General features: G+C 42.0%; 1 protein-coding gene across 2 annotated transcripts; it reads left to right on the forward strand.

Annotated features, from left to right (window-relative positions):
- Positions 1-22883, forward strand: YWHAZ (tyrosine 3-monooxygenase/tryptophan 5-monooxygenase activation protein zeta). Of its 2 annotated transcripts, none has more exons than XM_035125206.2 (6): positions 1-158; positions 3071-3374; positions 14611-14734; positions 21205-21368; positions 21456-21551; positions 21839-22883. In XM_035125206.2, the coding sequence occupies exons 2-6, from the start codon at positions 3081-3083 to the stop codon at positions 21896-21898; spliced, it is 738 nt and encodes a 245-aa protein (XP_034981097.1). In that variant the 5' UTR covers positions 1-158; positions 3071-3080; the 3' UTR covers positions 21899-22883. The 2 variants fall into 2 exon arrangements, with proteins under 2 accessions (XP_034981097.1, XP_060133666.1); XM_060277683.1 differs by lacking the exon at positions 1-158 and adding an exon at positions 1184-1204.
- Positions 22884-25458: the final 2575 nt, after the last annotated feature.

The raw sequence follows: 25458 nt of genomic DNA on the forward strand, positions 1-25458 counted from the left end.
GGCTCTGTGTTGCCCGTGCGTTGCGACGCGGTGATTGGCGGAGACCCCGTGTGTGGCGCTGGGAGAGCGAGAGCGAGGCTGCAGCGGAGCGAGCCGCGATATAGGCACAGTCCGCGCCGGTCACCCGCCTAGAGACTCCCGTCCCGTCGAGCCCGCAGGTAACGGCCTCGCTAGGCTTCGCCTCGCCGCCTTTTCTCCCCCCACTCCCGCATCTTCCCCTTCCTTTCCGGGTAGGCGCTCCGGCGGCGGGATCCGCTGCGGTTCAGGGGCGGCGGCAGAAGAGACCGGCGGGGGGGGGGGTGCGGCGGCGGCGGCTGCTGAAAGGGGAAGAGGAGCGGGCGAGGCGGCAGCGGCGGATTGGCGACCCCCTTCTTCCCCGCACAGAAGGGCGGCTCCTCCTTGCCGCGGTGCTGGGCTACACCCACTGCCGCGGCCTTGTGGAGGGGAAGCCATTCATTCCCTCCCTGCGGCGGCGGGTGTCTCTCCTCCTCCTCTCCCCCACCATCTCTGCGCGCCTTCAGCCCCCCCCCCAGGTGCGGCGGCCCCACCTGCTCAGGCAGTCGCTTCCCGCGCCTCGCCCTGCGAAAGGGGGCGAGAATGGAGGGAGGGGGAGGAGGGCAGAACTGGGCGGCGGCGCCCCTTTCTCTGCCTCGGGCGAGGCTACAGCAGGTGAAGGTCCGGGGCGGTGCCCCTTGGCTATTCGGACCGGGGGGAGCCGATTCCCCCCCCCAATCCTCGGGAGGCGAGCTCCTCTACCTGTGAGGCAGAAATGATTAAGGGGAAGGGTTGCCGCCGCCGACCTCCAGCCTCCCTTCCGTCACCCATATTCATATTATCTTTGTTGGGGTGGGAGCTGCTGCTGCTCCTCAAAATGCGGGGTGCCATGTGAGCGAGGGAAGAAGGAAGGAGGGGCGCCATGTTGGGGAGTAGGATGGCTCCCTTCTCTCTCCCCCCCCCTTCCCCATTCGCTCTCGCTCCTTTCCCTTCTTCCATCTCCGCCTCCCTCCTTTCCCGCGGCGGCCTTCTCTCTCCTCGGGAGCGGCCGTCGGGCGGCTGGTTAGGGTGTGGCCTCCTGCCGGGAGCGGCACATCCAGCCGGTGCGATCTGCCGCCACAGCCGCACCGGAGGGGGCCGCCTTGAAAAGGAGCGGGCGGGCAAAGGGAGCGGCAGAGAAGGAGGAAGCGAAGAAAGAAAAGGCGAGGGTGTGAGTGGGGGCTGCGGCCGCGGGGGCTCCCTCGGGGTGGGGGCGGCGGCGCTGCCGCCGCAGGGCGAGGGAAGAGGCGGCAGCGGAGGGGCAGGTGGGCGGGCGTGTCTCCTCTTCTTCTCCTTCCTTCCTTCCTTCCCTCGGCGAGGCGCCGTCTGAGCTTCCCCTTTTTTTCCTCCGGCCTGGGTCTGGGCGGAGGAGATGCAGCAATCTCCCCTCCCGGCGCGGGGCGGAGGTGGAGGGAGATCAGCGCGCACACAAGTGGGCTGGGCTCTGACTCGGATCCGCCATGACAAAGAGCCCAGACAAGGCGCTTCATGTCTCGGAGCCGGGCGGTTGCGGCGCTGGGAGGGGCGGTGGCAGCGGCAGACTTGTCCTCTTCCTCTTCCCTCGCCCGCCGGCCCCGCCATCCCTCTCCCCCGCACCTTTCTCCGGTTTCGCTTTTTGTACCCGCCCCAGCCATGTTTCTAAGCCGTGCCAGCTGCAGCGTGCCAGGGAGTGCACCGAGCAGCACCATTTTAGGCACCCGAGTCCTAGCCTACACTATGTACAGGAAATCACACAATCTTTCCTTTCGGGTCAAAAAGCAAGGTTCCTTCTCCGCAGTCTTCTCAGATGCCACCAGGTTTGCAAGGGGAGAGGTTGGCTCGCTAAGCAGCTAACAGTTCCCTAGCTTTATTTCCATATATTAAATTGCCATTCCTGAGTAGCGTCATGGTTGCATTAAATTGCTGTTCCTGAGTAGCAAAATGGTTCTTGACCAAGATGTTTCTTGGTCTTTATGAGGGTAAGGTAACAGAAGTAGACAACATAGTGCAAAACCTAGCTTGACAATTGCAGCTTGGCATCCTGATCCTAAACTAAGTTCTGTTAAAATAAATGACTTGCATCATGACCGTAACAGATGCACTTTGAATTAAGTTTCATTGATTAAGCTATGCAAGAGTTATTTGCTTCTAACCCTAATATTGATTGAGCTGTGTAGTAGCTAAATTCATTTGCTTTTGGGCCCAATGGCCCTGATACCAATCAGTATTTTTTAAACCATGTACAGTACAAGAATGTAGTTTGAGAAAAGAGAGTACAGAGGTATACTTGAGTAGCTTTTGAGAAAGGAAGGAATGGCTCTCACAACACATTGTGGTGAAATTCTTAAGATTGCAAACCTTCCAAACGGTTTGGTGTTTCTCAAAATAGCAATGTGCTGATAGTAGCCCCTTCAAACAAAAGGCAAGGAGCATCTAGGGGACAGATAGCAGAGGCATCTGGGGGAATAGTTCACATTCCATGCTTGAAAGGTTTTGTTTTTTTTAAGATTGCAGAGGCCATATCCTTCCCAAGATTTCATGAACTTAATAAAAATGAAGATTAATTTGACCAATATCTCAACAATAATATAGGACAGGCATGTCCAACCAGTAGATTGCGATCTACTGGTAGATCCTCGGCTGATCCTGGTAGATCGCAGGACCCTTATCGATCGTGGGATTAAATAAAGTTTACCAAAAGTTAACAAAAGCTGAAGAACTCTGGGCAATCCTACCCCAAAAAAGCCCAAAGACTGGGCAATCCGCAAAAAAGCTCAAGAACTCTGGGCAAGCCACCCAGTCCATGAATGCTCCTCCTACCTCCAATGACAATGGGTAGATCACTTCCAGTTTTTTATACTGGGAGTAGATCGCAGTCTCTTGGGTGTTGGACATGCCTGATATAGAACTTTGTAATGGGCCATTGAAATCAGTGGATTTTGCATCCAAGTAAATGTGTGTCAGTTGCAATGTGCTCTTTACATTGCTAAGAGATAGCTGAGTTACAAATGATTTTGCCTGATGTCTAAATAATTATTTGATATTTTTCATTCTCCAGAGAAATCAGCATGGATAAAAACGAGCTGGTGCAGAAGGCCAAACTGGCTGAGCAGGCTGAGAGATATGATGACATGGCAGCCTGCATGAAGTCTGTGACTGAGCAAGGAGCAGAATTGTCAAACGAGGAGAGGAATCTTCTCTCTGTCGCTTACAAAAATGTTGTAGGAGCACGTAGGTCATCTTGGAGGGTTGTGTCAAGCATTGAACAAAAGACGGAAGGTGCTGAGAAAAAGCAGCAAATGGCCCGAGAATACAGAGAGAAAATTGAGACTGAACTAAGGGACATCTGCAATGATGTGCTGGTGAGAATTGAGGCTCTAACTACTCCCCCCACCCCAAGTAAACCTTCAAGGGCAGATAACCCTCTAGTAACACTCAGTTTTGTTTAATCAAAGTATAAACCTGTTTATATAAAAATATCTAAATATCTTTCCCTGCCACCTTTAGAAAACCAAACAGTGGTCTTAACTTGCTTCTTCCTAAAACTTTGCAGCTGGATGCTTGCAGCGAAACACTTGTATGATAGTGACACAATCCACCCTATTGGCACTATCCATTAAGTTGTCACATAGACTCCACTTACCAGTTAGAAACTGGAAGGAGTAAAGGATTTTTCAGCCTAGTTTAATTAAAATAAGTGTGCTTTCTTTATAACCTAGAGGGTGCTGTGTGTGCTTTCTATGAGAAGTTGTAATTCTCACTATAGAAATCAGGCCCCTCCCTGAATAAGATGATGTAATGTTAGCTATGACTCACCCATGCAGAACACTCTGCAAGAGGGAGGAGGAGGTAGCAACAGTGCTATGGGCCTACCTTAAGCGAAGCCATAGCAACTTCAAAGCAAGGTGACTCTACACTTGTGCTGTTGGCAATAATTTTTTTTTTACCTCATAAGATCTTTTAAATGAAGAAAACACAGTTGTGTATTTCCCCCCCTCTTAGTAGCGTTACTATTTTATTGATGTACCACTCAACTAATTGTTAGTATTTGTTTTTGCTAAAGATGAAGACAATTTCATTTCAACAAGAACTTGAGAAAAAAATACTTTGATGCACTGAGTCAAGTCATATGAGCATAATTACCATGGTTTTTCCATCTATTTTGTAAAACCAGCTGTACAAATACCTTGGTGAGTTCAAAGGCCAGTATGTATAGTTGAGCTCAAATTTTAGATACACGTATTTGAAGGTCATTAGTTTATCTTGGATTATTGCCATATAAAAGCATTGAGGAAAGTAGAGGGATAATCAGATGCATGGTGTATATGAAATGCAGTTTTTGCTGATAACTACATAAACCTTCTTTCAGACTAGTCAAACACCATTATTCTGTCTGATACATGGGTGTGGGAAAGGAGCCCATACCTTATCTGTCACATCTTTCATTAATTATATATATATATGTATGTATTATATTTAAGAGACATGTGATAAATCAGATGTTTAAGTCCATTAATTTCATCAGATAAAAAGCTGATACTTACCTGACATTCTCGGTTGACATTGACCCCTTACAATATCAAATACTTGGCTCCATTTTCTTCGCAGTGTGTTTAACTAGGTTTTTCCCATCCAGAAGAGTTTCAAGCAACTCTGGTTAATGTTAGTAAATACTTTCTTTAAAGCCCATATGCAATGCATGTCTGAATGTTTTTTTAAAAAGCCTCATTGCATTCGTTACTGGAAAGCTAAAGATTTAAATCACTTTGTTTCAATTTCTGTCTTATATATATTGGATAAAATACCCTCTTGGTTCATACTAGTTGATGCCTAGACTTCAGGAGATTAAATCTATAGATTTATTTGTAAAACTTGAAACAGTGCTCATTTGGAGCTTTATATGTTGCTGTGGTAAAAGGGAAATACTCTATAAAATTAGGAAACCTAGAAAAGTAGCTTGTAACCCAGATGCAAAAAAATTCCTTGCTCCCTCGAGTTCTCTAATAGCATACTAAAAAGAATCTCAGCCAGAGGAGCTCCTATATTTTAAGAGACTGGTGGACTAGTGGTGCCTTTCTAATGATGGAAAGGAGGCAGGATTTGCCTTTACCTGAGTGGTGTGTCCAAATCAGACCTTTCTATTATATTCCTGTAGGTGTGTGAGCACTGGCTGTTGCGATAGAAACTGACTGGTATTGGGGGGGGAGATAAAAAGGGATACATAAAAACTTACTGTGTTAGAAAGCTACATTTAAATGGGTGGCTAGCATAGTGCCTTCCAGATGCTGTTAAACTACAACTCCCATCATCCCTGACCATTGGGCATGCTGGCTGAGGTGGAGAGGAGTTGGGAGTTCAACTTCTGGAGGTTATAACATTGGCTACCCCTCATCTAGATGATTGCAACCCATTTACTTCCTCGTTGACAAAGTAGTTTTTCCTGGTTTCTTTTTTGGACTTAACATGGCAAACAGAAGCCAGGAACAGGCCTTTTAATATAATGCAAACTTTGGGCTAGGAAAATTGAGAGGAGGGAAGAGAGTTTTAGCCCTTTTCCTCCAAGCTGCTGTGCATTCTCTCCCATTTCCCACCAAGCCCTTTGCTCAGAAGTATTTTCCAAGCCTAGTTCTGCGCTCTCTTCATCCAAGTCAGGCACAATTTCTAGGCTCTGAGTAAGGTGTAATAGTCTTGTCAAGCTGCAGTGTTTTGTTTTGTGTTTACAGGATAAGGTGTTAACATACTGCCCCTTTCTATTGGAATGGGGGACAGACAGGCAGTGTTGTCCCCAAGTATGGCACATTACTTCCTCATAAATGAATTACTATCACCTTCTAAAGGGAAAAATAAAATGTGCAGTCAAGTACATTGAGTGATGTGGATGAAGTCTACCCCACATGTTTTTTTAAAAAAATTGTTATATTAATATCCTGCTGTTTCTGCAACACATACTTTTGGCTTAAACAGTTGGACCATATCGTGTGCTCTAAAGCTATTATCTGGGCCAGGTTTTCCTCCTCTGTGCCCTAGTTTGCAGCCTGTTTGCAGTAGCAAAAATTCATACCCCATGTGTAAGCAGGCAGCTCTTATGCATACCCATAGAGAAGCAGGTGATATTTGGGCAGTCTCTGACTTGTGTGAATGTTCATTTCCTTTGGAAATGGGAAGAGCGGAAAATCCCTTGTGCGTGCATGGAACATAACTTATAGCACTTGGGATCTCATCACCCATGTTCAGAAGAGAAGCCATGTCATTGCAGAAATTGTACTTTGCCTATGTTTGAAGTTGCATTTTTATTATTTGAATTTTGCTCTGTAAACTTCTCTAGGATCTACTGGGTAGTTTAGAAGTTACCAGTAAATAAAATTTGTGACAGTTGCACGTATAGGCCTTGCATGCTGGCAAAATCCCTATTTTCCTCGACTATAAATTTGGAGCTGAGCAGAGGGCTGTCGTGCTCAAGGTAACTGCATTCCATTGATAGCATGGAAATAAGCCTCCTTGTGTTTAAATGAAGCACAAATGGAGTTGCCTTTATGGGGTCAAGATCTTTGTGGCCACCAATTTTGACCTGGCTGTCAAGGCATAGCTATAAAATGCAAATTTCACTAAAATTCCTCCAGAGGAAAGTAGTTGGGTAGATGGATTTTCCACACTGGGTGATTTAATCCATTTTAAATTGATATGAAATCTCATTTCCATTTTGATTCCTGGGCAAGCATAAATAATGTGTTTTACCTGTTTGTTTTACCTGTTATGGCAACTTATCAGTTTGCAGTGAAATAAATCTTTATGCCTACTATATTGGCCAATAATTGAGAACCTTTGGCCCTGTAGGCCACATTGCTTTGGATTATAAATTGTAAGTATACTGGTACTTAGGAATTGGAGCTGGTTGGGTTTCTGTTGGGCTGGGTTGGTGTATTTGAAAGGACATTTTTAGTTTGTATATCTTGCCCAGTGAAATAAAAAGTTTTAATATCTGTCTGAACTCAGTTGTGGACTAAGTGCCCACACCTACACAGGAGCAGGGGCTGATAATTACTGGGCAGAAGTGTTTTGGTCATGAGATGGAATGTGTTCAGGTTCAGTGGTTTAGGAATCAGAAGTAGTTATAATTTACCAGGATAAATCTGTGGTCTGCAGAGACATACCTGTAATTCTGTATTCATTAATCTTTTACATAGCAAAGTAGGCTCAAATCTGGTGTGTGTTAGAGTATTGAATGGTATTTAAATAGATAGATCTTGTTCTAAATCAGCATATTTTACGTACTAAAATATATTTTGGTTCTATAGGTAACTTTAATTCTGCTATTTATAAAATAAATCCCAGAACTGTTCACTTTTTTAAAAAATACCAGCAGCATAAAAGCAAACAAATTTAAATGACAGCCTGAAATACAGCTTTTTAAGTTTATTTTAAATATATATTCTTCTGAAAATAGTTATTTTCTGGGATTGTGAGAACAAGCAAGTTTGCATTCAAATGAAATTTTAAACCTAGGTTTTTCGACATGCTTTGAAACTCCCTTCATATATATTGGGGGTTTAGATGAACTCCCAATTGGATTGAAGACTATATTTTCTGTTAAGTGAAACATAAGCCTGTTGAAATAAAAGTGCCTCGGTTTCATACTTGGCTAACTTAATAGGTCTTTTTCTGGGTAATGTTTTAATAGGTTTAGGTCAGGATTCTAAACCCAAACTTTAAAATGGGTATGTTGGATAAAGGAGTGTTTTTACTGTTCACTGGTAGGTTTGTTCTATTCATCAATTAAAATGTATCCAAAAAATTCTATACTTATTTTAGGTGAGAACAAATTGTCTGCCTGTGTTGATTTCATCTCTTGGAAAGGGTTGAGATCTAGCCAGTTAGCTTTGAGTACCATTGTGCCAGGTTGCGTAAGTTGAGGTCAGGCTCTTTCCTTGAAAGTCATAAAGTCTACCGGTATAAGGTTTAGACTCTCTGCATGGAACCACTTTGGAATTTCTTGCACCTGCCCTTATGCTTATACTTTTGTTGCTTGCAGGCTACTATTTGCAAGGGAATTCATGTGAGTGAGTACTAGGACAGTGGTGGGGAACTGCTAGCCTCAGACCTAATTAGACCCATGAGGCCATTTCCCCCAACCTCTGCCCATCTGCCAAACACACTGAGTGTCTCTGATCAGCTGCACTTGGAACTCTGCACTTGGAACTTGAAGTGTTCATCTGCTGATAAGCACTGAGGGGACCTCCTTTGAAGATGCAGTACCAATCAGCTGAGAGCAAGCTCCTGTCAGCGCCATTGATTGGTGCTGACAGCACACCTTCAAAGGGGCTGCTCACAGCACCCATCAGCTGGTTGGCACCGAGCAGAGGAGCTCTTTTGATGATCTGTCAGCTCACTGGTGCTGTTGGCACACCTTCAAAGGAGCTGACTCTTGGTGCCAATCAGCTGATAAGCGTTAAGAGGGAGCCCCTTTGAAGTAGTCACCTGATGTCATAATGATGTCACATTTGGCTGGGGGGGGAGATGCCAAGTGTAATATATACTAAAACTAATGTACCAAGGCATCAGGGCTTTTTTTATTTGAGGCACACTGGTGTGACTGTTGGCACAGAGAATTAGTACTAGAAACAGCTTGAAAAATCTTTTGGTAAGCTGCAGTTTTGCCAAACCATAGTATGGTATGATAAGTATAGATTTTGTTTCTTGATATACTACAGGTGTGTTGCCTTACATCAGGCATCCCCAAACTTCGGCCCTCCAGATGTTTTGGACTACAATTCCCATCTTCCGCGACCACTGGTCCTGTTAGCTAGGGATCATGGGAGTTGTAGGGCCGAAGTTTGGGGATGCCTGCCTTATATAGTCTGTAAAATTAGTTATTCAAATCCCAATACACTTGGAACTTTTTCACACTACTGGCGTTTCTTGTAATAAAACTTGTTATTGCTAGCATGGTAACCCTGTATTGTGAACCAGAGAAAAAAAATTGCTTTATGAAAAATATAGCAGGTTTTTTTGCTAATAGAATATTTTTCCTGACTACTAAAGGCAGTTAGTTTGTTTTAAGTAAAATAAAGTGATTATGCATGGGTTCCAGGCTGCACAGATATGCTACATCTCTTTAATGTGAGTATATTCATGCTCCTCATTTTGTTGGCAGTAGGAAAGCATTACCTTGGCTATAGAAGTAATATTCTGTATCAGTTACTGATTGAGAAGTAATTGGCTGACACTTGATATTTTGTGATGGCCTTGCAGTTTCAAAACAACATACTTAAACTGTAATAAAATGCATAATAATAATAATAATAATAATAATAATAATAATAATCTTCTGTGGCAGGATGTGACTACAAGCTATGTGGCAACTGCTGTAGGTTCAAGCATTAGTTTTGTATGGTTCTGAGAAACATGTTTAGACATAAAAAAAATTGAGTTTGCCAGCAACCTTGTCTTGATTGTGGCATTACCCTGAGCTTTTGATGTGCTCAGTACACTTGTTAAGCCCAGTGTAACTGCAGAGGCAAGCCACCTGTGATTTAGCACAATGAATAGGAGCTGCTTCTTATGCCAAGGTTTAGAAGGCAGCAAGATGTGTCTAGAGAAGGTCAGTCGCTCTTGCCAAAACAAAGTGGTGAGCTCTCAAACATGTTTGTGACCTCTTAACTGCACATTTATAGGAACTGTAGATAACCATAGATGTCATACTTTTCCATCTCTTAACTTCCTGGTAGAAAAAATTTTAAACACTTTATTTCATTCAAAAATAATTCAGGTCAAGTGGAGCCCCCTCTTTTTCAGCATATCAAGAAATTAAAATATTTCAGCCAATTTACCAAATTATTGTTTTGATGTATTTGGAAGGAGCAGTAAGCTTTAAAGAACAAACCCATACATTTTTATTTTTGGCTGTATTGCTGTTAATGAGCATCTGATCTCTTGTGGGACAAGTGAACTGTTCCACTTTGTCAGAGGGGAAATAAAACATTAATACTTCAATTCACCAATAGTATAATTAACTGAAATCCCCAGGTAACTTCTCTTAATGCATTATCAGCATCTGCGTTTGGGAAATTGAATGCTGAATAGATTTTCATGTAGCTCCCTTCATTCTAACAGGCCAGTTAGTTTGGATACCCCTTACAGAAAGTTAGCTTGTTAGAAAAGGCTGTTTTCAACTGTACAGTACAGTATCTGCAGTGTATAGAGCTCTAGATCTGTAGCCCTATGATGAGCTACAGTATCTCAAATTTTGAATACCTATCTAAAGTTAGGGATGCAACTTAGTACATTGTGATTGGACAACACTTCTGCCTTTATGTTGTCTTTTCAGAATCCAGACTACTTAGTTATTGAGGGGAAACCATGAAGTCACTGACTGCAGTGACTGAGGAGTTATTTATGGTGTAGTTAGCATGAAGTTTAGGAGCTGAGAGTTCACACCTGCTAGGAGACTACGGTGTAAAAGCTTAGGGCTGTGAACCAAGATCCTTGGCTGTTTTAAAATTCCAAGTGTGCCAACAGATTGGATGTCAGGGGTAGGCTGCCTGTAGAAAGGCACTCCATTTCTCCATCATACTGAAGGTGACGTGCCACCTTTTAAAAGATGTGAAAGGGAAATGGGTCACTTCTGTAGTTGTCATGTTCACATGATTTTAGACTTCTTGGTGAGCTGGTCTGTAGTTCTTAAAACAAACATGTGTAAGGAGAAAAATGCTATAAAGCCTTTACAGTGGTACCTCTGGTTACGAACTTAATTCGTTCTGGAGGTCTGTTCTTAAGCTGAAATCGTTCTTATCCTGAGGCGCGCTTTGGCTAGCGGGGTGGCCTGCTGTATGTGTACACGCCTCCAACACACTATTTCTATTCACATCCTGGGGCAAAGTTCGCAACCAGGAGCAGCTACTTCGGGGTTAGTGGAGCTCATAACCTGAAGCATTCATAACCAGAACCTTCGTAACCAGAGGTACCACTGTATTTCTAGAAGGGAAATCCCATGTTACAGACATACACTCTTTCGTAGTTTGTTTCAGACTTAAGTTGGAGAATACTGGAAGATTACTGAGCTGCTGTCGTAAATAAAAGGGACAGGATTCAATCTGGCTTATTTAACAATCATGAACAGCCTATCCTGCTTGCTCATGGAAATGTGGCTCATCAGCTGAATCCACCCTGCAAGTGCATGTGTGCTTGCGTAGACTCATAAGAATGTAACTTAGGCAAGAGCTGAATATCTGGCAAGTGGAATTTCAAGCATGCAGCTCTAGGAGGGGGAGAGAAAAACCCCTCCCAATCCTACCACTTGCCTCTGCAACTGCTCTCCTTAGCTGCTATGCCTCAGACAGGGTTTGTTCACCTGTCATGTTAAAGGAAGCTGGCTCAAAAAAAGGTCGTAGAATAAAAGTGACATGCAAGCAAGAGGAGGGTTAATGTGTGCACAGCCATGCTCCTTCCTTTACAAATGCTGCTGCTGTTTCGTATATTAGTAATAAACATGGATGGGAATTTGATGCCTGCTGTGTAGTTCTTAATCTTGTCTTGTGGCTAGGCAAAGACTTGTGTGACATTTAATTTATTTTTTTGCAGTGACAGCAAACAGCATGGAGTGCTGTTCTCTAGTAGTTGGTGCTGATCCACTTAAATCTAGAAGCTCATCTACATAACAACCTCATGAGTTATGATGCTGTGACTAGGGTAATAAGGAAAAGCCTGTAGAACTGTTGTTGCTGATAATAATAGAGAGCATACCTGTGCAGTGCTTTGTCAGTGGTATGCATGCTGGGTTTCATTGTCAGTTCAATTACATAGCCCAGATTCCATTTGCCCCTTTCTACATACAACTTTTCCATCACTTTTAACTTTTGCTTGTTACTGATACAAAACTAACAAAACTTTGTTATCTGTCCCTACTGAACACTTTGACTTTATTCTGCTACGTTCTGGTGTTAAGAGATCCATGCAGTCAAAAATAGGATGAATATATAATTATATTGGCTTAAATCAGAAACCTGAATGAATGTGAATTACAAGTGGTGTGGTGTTTTGTGTTTTGCATCATCCATAGCTTTACTTAACTGAACAATTGTTTGATTGCTTTTGGTACCCACTTATGAATTTGGCACAAGTTGTCTGAACACTGTTGCATTTATATTGAGTGAAGTTTGCTATTCTGCTTTTTCATATGCTTGCTTTCAAATATCTCTATTTCATTAGGCTAATGTCACTTGCTCTTCAAGTAGCTGAAGAAGTTTTATTTTTAAGGCCACATATTTTATAAGATGTCGCATACACAGTTAACCCTGAATCTTCTATTTTTGCAAAAGGATAGAGTATAGCTTCTCATCTGTGTGATATTGAAGTAGTATCTAATAATAGGGACCATGGTCATCCTGGCAAATTACAAATACAGCTGGCTAAGAACAAACGTTGCAATTACTTGTCTTGGGAGGGAATGCAAGTTGAATAGGATTAGATTGCCTCACCTTAAAAGTGTGGCTGTCTCTTGAATGGAAGGTTGGTGATCGTATTAAAAGGATTAGTGGGTGTTACCAGGGCCAGACTTCATATAGAGAAACAGCTTTATTATCTGCTCCTTTTGCACCAGCAGCAGTTTCCCTTTCAGCAGTTTCTCCAGTTACAGCCCCTCAAACAGTTTGGAAGTTCCTCAGAGTAACTACTGAAATAAGTTTCTGGTTTGAGTGAAAATGCATTGGATTGCAGTTAGTAATAACTACACATCACATAATTTAGGATTGGACAGCCTTCTCTTACATCCACTGTATTACTCTGCCTTAATTAGATAAAGTAGTAAAATACAGAAGTATGAGAGAGGGTATTCTCTGTGGCAGCCCCTAAGCTTTGTAATTCCCTCCCCACAGAGGTGTGTCTTGTCACCTTCATAGTGTAGTTCTCCTTATATGCTGAAGATATACCTCTTCACCTGAAGTGTACATTTTAGGATCTAGCCTATAGTTAATTGTAACTTATTTTAATTTTGCGTTTTTAAATTGCACCCCACCCTGGGACCTCATAGTGAATTTTAAGTTTCATATCTTAAGGGGAAATGCTCCTGGCGTCACATGTTGAAAGCTGGCAATATGCATACTAGTTCTGACTCTTGATAGCCACCCATGAAATCTTAACTCAGTTCAGTTAAGGTAAAACATCTTCAAACATCATTATTGCAGTTTGTCATTGATGCTATAGGAACAAATTTAAATGTGAATTAGGTGAATATTTTAGTGCTTCCTGAATTTTTACCTTGGCTAGAACAGCGTTTCTCAACCGCTGTTCCGCGGCACACTAGACGCTGGCTGGTGTGCCGCAAAATGCGGCGACGAGAAGGGCGATTTGCATTGTCACGTGCCTGGCGGCCGCCAATAATCAACACTAACCCGCCGGAAAGCAATATTTCTCCTCCTCTTTCCCAAAGCTCAGTGCAAACAAGCCTGGCGGCCACCAATACACAACACTGACCCGCCGGAAAGCAATATTTGGCAAGTGTTTCTTACAGTCATAATTATAATATAGGGCGGCACAGAGTTAATTTTTTTAACTTTTTAAATGGTGGTGTGCCTCGTGATTTTTTTCACAGAACAAGTGTGCCGTGGCCCAAAAAAGGTTGAGAAACACTGGGCTAGAAGGGCATTTAAAGTTCTTCTCAGGAACAAATAGCTACTGTATCTACTTTTCCATGAGCAGCTCCCATGTGATTGGGTTACTTAAATATTGGCCCATTCACGTGGGAACCAGTCCTGGAAAAATAAAACAGGGCATTCTTAAAGGGCCCCCAAGTGGCTTCCTTCTGAGGGGTGAAATTTTCCTTATCCCAAACAATAGGACTGATAGGAGACTTGGAGAAGTAGCCCATGCGCTGTCACCTAAAGATAATGGGTAGAATAAAGCATTGCATGTACATGTGCCATAATACTTAAGTCTTCTTGGTTCTTTAACACAAAGGGAGTGGTGGGGTTTTTCTTGTGCACTAACCCTAACCCAGTTGGGTAAAAGCTTTTTAGGCCCAACCAAAATGCATAATACCATGATATTCCTTTCAGATACTTTCAGATTCTCCAGTGCAGTGATAAACTATTAAAGCATGTAGTAAACCCTGATCTTCTGCGGCATTAAAATCAGATGAAGCCAAGGTCCTCCTTACATGCACATCTGGCTGACACTAGCAGCTAAAGCAGCAGCATAGGATCAGACTGGCATGAGTTGCTGCCCATTCTGTTACTTCAAAAACTTGTGAAAGATAGACTTCCGCTTGTCTGTAGAGCTTGGTGTGTGGCACAACACCTGTGTAAAAACCTAATTTACTTATCTCCAGTTGCCTCTGGGCAATCCGGCAGGGAAGCATTACAGATAAGACTTCGTTTTTTTTAAGACTTTGGTGCGTATGGTTGACCAGATAGTAAAAAGACAATGGGGCTAGTAACTTTTTGTGGGTTTATTTTCAGTGATACAGTAATAGACCATTTACAGTTGCTTGATTTCTGATATTACCACTAATGGGGAAACTTCAATGGCCACAGGCCAACCAGTGTGTACAGTTTTCTAGTTGTCAATGTGTATAGCCTTCTGATTATTCTTTGTTTTCAATTGCAGTCTCTGTTGGAAAAGTTCTTGATTCCTAATGCTTCGCAAGCGGAAAGCAAAGTTTTCTATTTGAAAATGAAAGGCGACTACTACCGTTATTTGGCTGAAGTTGCTGCTGGTGATGACAAGAAAGGTACAGTGTGTTAGCTTCTTAGTGTCAAAAGTTCCCATGAAATTTTCCAAGTCGGGTATTTACTGCTGGAATGTTACACGTCACTAAAGGAAACAAGTTTGGAGTGTTGCAGTATTGTAATATTTTAAAGATGCTGATCTAAAGAATTGAATTTCAGAGTGACATGTGAATAAACGTAATCAGCAGTTTAAAAGCTTTCATAAGTGACTATTAATGTTAATCAACAGGGTCTCAAAATACATGCATTGGCCATTTTTGCTATTGTTCATGGCTTACTGCAGGAGAGCTCTTTTGACATTCTCTGTCCTCTGCCCGATAAGTATGTGTTAAAGTAGATTTTGCAAGGTAGAATTGGTAGTGAAAAAATGCAGCATTAATAGTTTACTCAAAGTGTGCCAGAACAGTTGGCATCTAATATTTCAAGGCTATTTACTGTTGGTGTTTAGTGTGGTTGTCCCCTCCCTGAAGGGACACAGTAGGGTCAGCTACAGGCTCTAATGCTCACTATTGAGGATCTGCAGGCCAGTCTTAGGAATGAGCAGTGATGAACAACTCGCCAGCAAGGATGAGGAAATAGAGCTGCAAAGTGGCTCATTTTTAAAGACCAGGTGTTAGGAGGGTGGGGTCTGGTGAGAAGACAGGATAAGAGGCAAGCTGGTCAGAAGAGAGTCAGAGAGGTACAACACAGAGAAGGGAAAGACCTAATGTTGGAAGAGCTGGAATGAACAAAGCTAGATCACAGTCATCAGTGCAGAGAGAAAGCTATAACTGAGAATGGCTGGAAGTAGAAAGAAGAGCATTTCAGAAGCTTCTGGCTGGAGGCCAAATTAGGGGATGATGGGTAAATATTTAAGCCATGCTTGGGACCCTGTGGTTGGAAGCTGGAGTTCATAGGAGGAACTGCCCCATATGGAAGGTATATTCCAGTGAATTGAGGTGGCAGGTGAAGATTCCAGACTCAGGCAAGTTGGTAAATAAAAAAAAGCCTCTTACAAAACCCTTAACTGAATGGGAGCAAAGGTCTCTTCCCCCGTGGGTACCAGGCAAAGGAGCTCCCTGCCTTAAGCCAGAATCTAAGCAGGTGCGCACAAATACATCTGAGTCATGGGTGTAATAAACCATTGGTGATTTCACAATGTCTCCATTTCTGCAGGGATGAAACACTGAGAGTTTGAGGTGCCACTCTTGGCTCAGCCAGTAGTGTGTGCTTAGAAAGTAAAGAATAGCCTATGCAACACCTTTTTTAAAACCATTCTTAAATTCTTGTTTATGGTGTGACAAAAAGTGTACAGTGGTACCTTGGTTTGAGAACAGCTTAGTTTATGAACAACTTGGATTAAGAACGCTGCAAACCCAGAAGTAGCTGTTTTGGTTTGTGAACTTTGCCTTGGAATAAGAACATGTTTCACTTCCTGTTGAGTGTGTTCCATTTGTAAATTGAGTCCCTCGCTGCTATGGGAAAGCATGCCTTGGTTTAAGAATGGACTTGCGGAATGGATTAAGTTCGTAAACCAAGGTACCACTGTACTCTAATACTACTCTAGGTAATTTTCCTTTAAAATACAAATCTGGACTGTTGCTATTTTGTTCTGATACCTTTTATGGCATAATGTTGTTCAGACATTTCTAGATTTCCATAAGTAATGTTGTTACTCAAATATTTTGAATTTTGAAAACCACTACTCTCTGCATGCAGCATGTAAAAATGAGAGACTTTTAATTCCAGTCTTGATGTGTTGAAGTTTTAACTAGTCAATCCCTTGCCCAATGACAGACCTTATACCTAAAACTTCCCTGACAGGTTGCCAATCAAATCCTCTCTTGAAAACCTCAACATTTCTGAAACTTCTAGGCAGCTTGTTTACTGAGCTACCATAATAGATGTATGGAAAGCTTTCAAACTATCCTTTATCTTCCTGTAGCTTTTTAAAAATTTGAAGACTGGATCACCACTCCTCCGCTCTAGTTGTCCTCCATTTGGGATAGTTGTCTTCAATTTAGAATAAAAACACCCAGGATTACCCTTTGTATCCTCACTACAGCTGGCTTCTGAATCTCCAAGTTTTGTAAAATGTGTGGAGTTGAAAAGTAGGTACTTCAAAGCAAACCAGTCTAGTACAATCTTAGGTTCCCTGCAAAGGTGTTCGGAAGCTTTTACTTCCTTTTTGATTAACCACAGCGTGCAGTGTCAGTTGAACCCAGACAAACTTGGTAATTTAATGCTTGTAATGTTCACTCCCTTATGCTAGTCATTCATTAAGAAAACTTCCTTACAGCAGTGGCTTCTGTAGTAATAAACAGATTTAGCTATTGTGTAAAAACCTGGTGTAGTTTCTAATGGCTTTTTATCTAGCTATCTGCTAAACTTGCTCTTGTATCAGAAAACAGGTAGTCTGGTGGATTATAGAGCAGTGATAACTTCGTAGTACAGGCGAAAACCATTTTAGGTGCATCTAGTTGACATGTGATCACTGATGCGTGGGTTCTTTTGGACCCAGGAGAGGGTGGGGCGGGGGGACACTTATACAAGCTCTGCCGATACGCACATGGGGGCCAGAAATAGAACCACCATGTGAAATGGTTGCTGTCTTTATTCATTTTTCTTCTAGGTGGTTGCACTGCATGTTTGTAAGTCAGTTCCCCCATTAAAAACCTGCAAATCTCTAGCTCATAGAATCGATTGAGGCTGCTTATTTCCTCCTTGACTGTCCCACAGACTCTCAGTCCTATGCTCCAGCTAAGATAGTTATTGCTACACCTATTACATGAGCATAAGTAGCTGGGATCCTGGGTCAAAAGCACAATTGCAGTGGAGAAAAGAAGCAGCATTGCCACAGTGCCAGTGGCTCCCACAGAGTGCCTAATAACTGCCATTCACCAATCCCAATGATTGCCTCCACAGTTTTTTAGTATTTAATTATATAGAATACTTACCCTACTTTATAGCTCCAAGAAGCTCTCGAAACAGCTTACAAAAAATCACATTCAAGTCATGTTTGGTGTAAAGAACAGAAATTAAATGATGTTTCTATGGTGCCAGGATCATGCCAGTAGCATTTTCTGTCCTCTGCCTTGCTACCCTTTGCTGTTTCCCTCTGTGAGGTTGGCAAAAAGCCTCCTGTTTGGACTGTCAAGAGAACTGAACTGAGCAGACCCCTGAAGTTGACTGACTCCAGATACAGGGTGTTGTCCTCTTAATTACTGAGCAATAGAATTAGTTTTGCTAGAGATTATTTTCCAGACTGTGTGCTTAGGCCATGTATGGGAGGAGTATGTAAAATATGCCAATGATTTCAGACTAAATGACTTGATTATGTCTCTGTGCCAAATGGTATTGTCCATGCATGAGTTGTCTCAATCATAGGTTGAGCAAGTTCCAGCTACTTAGCTACTTTTCTTTGCCTCGGAGGACCTCGGTGGGCTCTGCTGCCTACTAAGGCAGAGGTCAGTGGGTAGAAATGTCCTTTGCTTTCTGGACAGCACACTGCTATCCTTTAGACTAGGGGTCCCCAGACTACGGCCCACAGGCCAGATGCGGCCCAATTGGCCTCCCAATCCGGCCCGCCACAACCCCCACCGCCCGCACTTGCAGCGCGGCAGCGCACTTCCAGATTGGAAAAAAGTGCTGAAAATCGTTTCTGCGCATGCGTATGGGCCTCTCCCGACCCAGAAGAGGTCATTTCCAGTGCACCTCCAGGTCGAGGGAGGCCCATACGCATGCGCACAAACGATTTTCGGCGATTTTTCCGACCTGGAAGCGCGCCACCGCGCCAGTAAGTGTGTGTGTGCACGGGCACGCACTCCCCCGCCCTCCAGCCCACTGCGCGCGCACTCCCCTGCCCTCCAGCCCGCGGCGGACACTGGCCCAAAGGCGGGTAAGTCTGGGGACCCCTGCTTTAGACAAAGCTGCATATGGCTCCATTTGTAGTCGATTTGTTCCGGTGCATATCTTGTGGCTCTTGCTTTGCCTGGAATAATATGTCTTACTTCTCATTGAAGCGGGAAGCTTCTTCCAGGCTGTGCCATGGTAAAATATTTCTCAGTCCAACAAATAGGAAACTAACATGTCCAAAAAGGGAAGGGTCTACTAACCTTTTCTCTAACTTATTATTTTTATGTCTAGACATCCTTTTATTCATGAGGAATACTCAAAAACAAACAAAAAAGTGCTTTGTTGCCAATTTTGTGCCCCATGCTCTCTAAAACAGGGCAAAGAAATGTAGTTACATGTCTTTGGGGTCTCTGTTCCCTTGCTGGGGCTTACATACTCCTGGTATTTTGTCCTGATTTGGTTAGAGTAAGTTGGCATCTCATTCTCTTTCGTGGCAGATGTGGCGGGGCAGCTGTCATGGGCTCTACACGGATTCCTTTGAGGGAATATTCATTTGACCACTTTGCTGCTGCCAGGACATATAGTAGGTCCAAATAAACTGGGTGCGTGTATGGTTATCTCCCAACACTGTCCACTCACTTATACTTTCATAGCTAAATCTAGTGTCATAGATTCACTGAACAGCTTATAATGTTATGCTGACTAAAGGGGATTGAGGGCAATCTTACGCTCCAACTAAGCATAATTCAGGGGTAGAATTTCCAAAAAAAAACAACCAACATTCTAAGGCCTCTGTGTACAGATGTTCCTCCTTCAGAGATGCTTTTTACATGTTTTCATCATAATTCATAAGATCTTCAGAAAGGAATAGCTTAATTGGTCGTCTTTGTTCCACTTCTAAGTCCTTTGAATTAGTGGCAGGAAAGTCTGCACAGTATTTGAATTAACCTCAGTGCTTTTGTGCAGCATACCAATTCTTTCTGCCACTTCTGGAAACACCTCCATGTATTTCCCCAAAGTAAACTTCCCCTTTTTGCAAAAAGGAGTCATGAATGAAACTGTAATACAAATGCAAGATTATGCATTTAGAATTCTCTGTAGCTAAGGCATTCAACTTTTTGCAGAACGACTATTACTCCAGTTCATGAGGTCGGTCTGTCATTCCCAAATTAAACTTTGCTGAGTGCTGTTCAGTTGGGGTTTGTGCGCTTTCAGGAAATGAAAGAAAATACCCATCATTCTGGTTTTTGTTCTGAATATTGCAGGTTTTTGTAATGCTGTGAGTGGTTCTCCCAATGCTTCTGGTTTCTTTGCTTTAAATGATATGGGCAGGTTTGGGGATTAGTGCAGGCAGGAAGGGAAGTTCTTCTATGAGCAGCAAACAGAGTGACTGTTCTGAATGTTTGCAATATTAGTATTTTAATTACTGGCATTGGTAATAGCATCTTCTTAGTGCCTCTTAAAGAAAGGTGGTTGGATATATAGGTAGTCCATTCCAGCCATGCCCAGGATCAATTGTAGATAAATATCCAGCAAATGTGGCACGTTTTTAGTGTCTAGTCCACATACATCTTCTGTTGCCTGTGGCAGAAGGCTATTGCTGCTTTAGTTTTCTCTACAGACAGAGCTTCACTTTTAAAAATTTCACCTTTGTTTCCCCACCATTATGCCATCCTCTGAAATACTGAATTACTATTGCCAGCTCTCTCTGACTTAGGCTAGATATGCCTGTTTTGAAAAGGTGTGTTTAAACTTCTTACTAACCTTGCTGCAGGTCACCCAAACACATTCTCATATCAGTGGGCATCTTTCTCTAGCTAATGGACAGAAGCATTAGTACTTGTGGTTTGGATGCTATCTTCCTCTTGATGAATTACAGTATAGTGTTCCACTTGTTTGCAGTAGCATGGCTGTCATTCAAATCCTCTTCAGCAGTACTGTTGCTGGCCAATTTACCTTTATGCACTTCAGTGTTACAGGTCACATTTGTCTTAAATTTTGTAAACTAAATGCAATGCTTACCATTATCCATGTTGCTTAAAAACATTGCTGTTGTGAAGGCAAGATTCAGCTGCTAGGAGATCTTTTACTAGTCAGAATTTGTGGGAGAGTGGGATTTTTAGCATTCTACAGTTCGGCTAGGATTGTTGTTACTCTTTGAAAGCTGCTCATCAGTCAGTTGGATAGCTAGTGTAGCTCTTTCTGGCCAAGATTTGAACCTGAAAACTGTGTGATATGCTAGAAATCTTAATTGAATCTAGAGTGTATGGAAAGACAAAACCCCATCAAATTGGCCTTTAATTTGTTTGTATAACAGAGTGCAATCCTGGGAGTAAACCACACTGAATTCAGTGGGTTTTGCTTCTGAGTATTCATGGCTAGGACTGAGTAGACACGGTTAGCATTGAGTATAAGCTTTTATAGGACAGGTTCTACTGGATACCTGGATTCAGTACACAAGGGCGTATACTTCCTTATTTCTAATTATTGTTTATAGATTTTATTAACAGCTTCAAAAATGCTACTTTCTGAAACTGTACAATTCTTGTCCTATATATTACGGCATCTAGTCTATATTTGTTTTAACATACTCCAAAGTGCAATTGCTAACTTTGTGTTTACTTCTTTGGTTTTAAAGGGATAGTGGAGCAGTCGCAACAGGCATATCAGGAAGCTTTCGAAATCAGCAAAAAAGAGATGCAGCCAACACATCCTATCAGATTAGGTCTGGCTCTAAACTTCTCCGTGTTCTATTATGAGATCCTGAATTCTCCGGAGAAAGCCTGTTCCCTTGCAAAGACTGTGAGTTAATAGTCTAATTACTGCACTAAATATTATATTTTTGCCAATGTTGCATGTACAAATGTACTTTTTTCCTTTCTTACATAGGCTTTTGATGAAGCCATTGCTGAACTTGATACGTTAAGCGAAGAATCATACAAAGACAGCACACTAATAATGCAGTTACTGAGAGACAATTTGACAGTAAGTACTTGTACAGCTTTTATTAAGCCAAGTTATGTACAAACAAGGAGAAAACAGTCTTGTGGGTCTGCTAAATCACCAAGTAGCCAAGGGTTTTTTTAAAAAAAAAATCTAATTATGGAATGAAATACATAATACGAATGCTTTGCTCAGTTGTGCAGCTCTTGGAAAGAGTACCTTCTTAAAGATGAGGAGTAGCTTTCTTGGAGATTATCCTGATGAGTGCTTTCTTATTCACACTACTGATGCTTTAATCAGTAACACATGACTGCATTTTTCTTAAACAGTTGTGGACATCGGATACCCAAGGAGATGAAGCTGAAGCAGGAGAAGGAGGGGAGAATTAACCAGCCTTCCAATTTTTGTCTGCCTCATTCTAAAATTTACACAGTAGACCATTTGTCATCCATGCTGTCCCACAAATAGTTTTTGTTTACGATTTATGACAGGTTTATGTTACTTCTATTTGGATTTCTATATTTCCCATGTGGTTTTATGTTTAATATTAGGGGAATAGAGCCAGTTAACATTTGGGGAATTTTTGTTCATCCAAGGTGGCCAATATAGGGATGTGGAATTTTTATAAAAGTTTTACATGTTTGGCATAGTACTCTTGGTACTTTGTGGCTTCCCACAAAAGCCAATGTTAAACAGCTTCCTATGTTGAGCAAAGAAAAAACTGCTTGCATATTGGTCTGTCACAGTGGTAAAAAAGGGATGATTGGTTGCAACCACGCAGGTGTAGAGAATGTGGGTACTTCAAAGGTGGAACACATAGCCGAGGAAAATTAATGTCCCATGGATATTACATGTCAATCATGTGAATCTGTGGAATCTACAGTCCAAGTATACATCTCTGATTGCATCTGAAAAGTGTTCCTTAAGGTGGTTTGCTAACCCAATGAACTTTCTCTAGGGAAGGGCAGAAACGGTTCACATTCCATTACTTGTAAAGTTACCTGCTGTTGCTTTCATTATTTTTGCTACACAATTTATTTGTATTTAAATGGTTTAGGCAACCTAAGAACAAATGTACAAGTAAAGATGCAGTAAAAATGAAATGCTTGATATCCATAATTACACTGTATATCGAGCACAGCAGTAAAACAAAAACCCATGTATTTAACTTTTTTAGGGTTTTGCTTTTGTGATTTTTTTTTGATACTTTGCCTAACATGCATGTGCTGTAAAAATAGTTAACAGGGAAATAACTTGAGATGATGGCTAGCTTTGTTTAATGTCTCCTGAAAATTTTCATGAACAATCTAAGCATAACTGTTAAGAACATGTGTATTAAGTTGATGTAAGTGGAATAAAAGTTTTATGAATGGACTTTTCAACTACCTTCTCTGTAGCTTTCCTGTACATCTGGACTCCTTTTCAAAATATCTTGCTGTATTAGAATTCATAGTGTAAGATTATTTCTGAAGTTGTCTGTATCCAGTGTCTCCCCCCCCCCAAAAAAAACTATCGTCCCACATGCCAAGCAAGCAACAACCAGACAAACTGGCCCATGCACATTCCTTCCATTGGGTGATTAGCATAATTATTAAAATAGTTCCTTTTTAGCGACTACAATTATTTGATCAATAAACTCATAAGAAGTATAGAGTACTGGCCTGAAATGCAATAGGATTTAATAGGTATTAAATAGATGAAACAGCTGTCCGCTTCCCCTTTTCCTTTGAGCCACCCAGAAGGGCATGAAGCATATTGAGGAGGAGACAGAATATAATCAATTCCATCTTTAAGGCAGCTTTGACTAGGGAGTTCACCTTTTCCTGAGCAAATTAGCCTGAAAATGCTAGCCCTGTTCTCCAAGCAGTTGCCATCCAATCCAAAACAGTGCACCAATACACTGCTTTTCTCCAGCCAGAAGTACCTCTTTAAGTTTTTTGGTTGTAAGGCCATCAGCTACCGTAGATGGCTGAAAGTAGCATGCTGCTGTGGCAACTCTCAGCACTGCCTCTTAAGCAACTGTGTTTGACTAGGGCTTGCCGGTGCCAAGATCTGCATGCACAGTGTGCCATTTCTTACCCACAATATGCTTCCCCATGGGAAATGAGAGATCACAATCTATAGTAACCTCTCATTCCCCCTTGGGTGGTTTCCTGTGAGATGAGAAGAGCTAAATGCATGTGCAAAGCCTATCTATTTGGCAAATTAGCAATAGTGATCAGTGTGTGTCGTCCGTCCGTCCCCCCCAAAATGGTCATTTTTCTTTGTAATTAGAAATGGCTCTGGCACTGAATATTATAGAATATGAGAGGCACTAAATGTGTCACCTTTGTCAACATTTTTTGAATTTTGCACATCTGATTGTGATTGGAGATGCCATAACCCCATGGCAATATGTTCTGCACCTCCACTGTTAGAATGCTTAACCTCTAACCTAAATACTTCCAGCTGCAATTTGAGCCTGTTCACATTTATACTGTAAGAGAGCAAGCAGCAAAGGCTAATTCTGGGTGGAAGCCGCTCAAGGGTCAAATATTTGATAACGTAGCTAGAGGTGAACTCTCCAGAGTTGCCAGTTCTGACACTGCTTTTGGGGAGAGAATGGGATCTATTGTACTCCTTTTCTTTTTTGCCTGCAAGCCTTAAAAGAAGAAACTCCCCCCCCCCTGCTTTTTACCTCTTCTCACCCATGCCATCCTTTCCTAGTGATACTACAGGTGAAACTCGGAAAATTAGAATATCGTCAAAAAGTGCATTTATTTCAGTAATGCAACTTATTATTTTTTATTTTTTATTTTAATTTTTACAAATGCCTTCTTTTGGAAATTCCACAGTAATAAAACAAATTGTTACAATAATACAAAACATCGCTATTACATTTCATTAATTACATTCCATTTATCATTGACCCGCCTAATTACAATTACAACAAATAAAGGCTTGACATATCTTGCTTTGCATGTCATGCATCTCTCTCATATTGGTTTCACCTTTTAAGTTGCATTACTGAAATAAATGCACTTTTTGACGATATTCTAATTTTCCGAGTTTCACCTGTAGATGGGAAAGGGATAAGTTGGAGGATTTTACCTCAGGGCCCATCGGCCACCTTGGTCCTTGATACCTATTTATTGTCTTTCAGGTGTAAGGCCCAGTAATGTTGCTGTCTGTTTTCTCCTTGGTACAAATCCCTCCTATGAGCTCAGATCAGATCCAGTGAAGGAAGGGTGTAGTACTCATTATTTTGCCACTTCTGAAGCCAAGAGTTTAATCCACAACTTCCTAGTTTGCGGTAAGGCCATCCAGGCCTGCTCTGAAGGTCTGGGAGAATCAGGTCACACTTAAGGCTCAAGGATTCACTGTTTCTAGCCTGAGCAAATGAGATTCTGCTTTCCATCGACTAGTCAAGTGGACTGGCTTAGCTGCTTGAAAGTTAAGATTAAGGAGAGTAGGCTTTCCACACTGAACTTTTCAACATGATTATGAACAGACTCTTCATGATTGTGGGAGTGTCTGGTCACTGACCTTGTGCATCTTTGAACACCTGCATCAAGAACCAGAGACCAGCAGTGGTGTTTTTTTTCCTGGGGGCACGCATACCCCAAAACATTTTGTGAATCTTTGTACTTTTGTCCATTTACTGTATTTATTTTCCCCGATTTGAACTATAAAGTGGTGGTTTTCTTGAGTCAAAATTGAGAGTAAACATTTATTAAGGGAAAGAAGCACTGGAGACCAACCAATTCCATCAGTTCAATGGTTAAAAAAATGTTCTTTCTCCTCTGGGTCTTGTGCAAGGTGAGGTATTTTGAGACTGAGGTGATTGTAACGGCTTGATGCTAGCCACAGAGATGGTACTTCCCAGTTTTACAGAGCTCTGTGTCAACAAAGGCTGGCCTCTTCTTCCCAGAGTTGACCTGTTACTCATCCAGATCCATCATAGCTACAG

This window comes from Zootoca vivipara, chromosome 8 (assembly GCF_963506605.1).
Source record: "Zootoca vivipara chromosome 8, rZooViv1.1, whole genome shotgun sequence".
In the NCBI taxonomy this organism is placed as follows: Eukaryota; Metazoa; Chordata; class Lepidosauria; order Squamata; family Lacertidae; genus Zootoca; species Zootoca vivipara.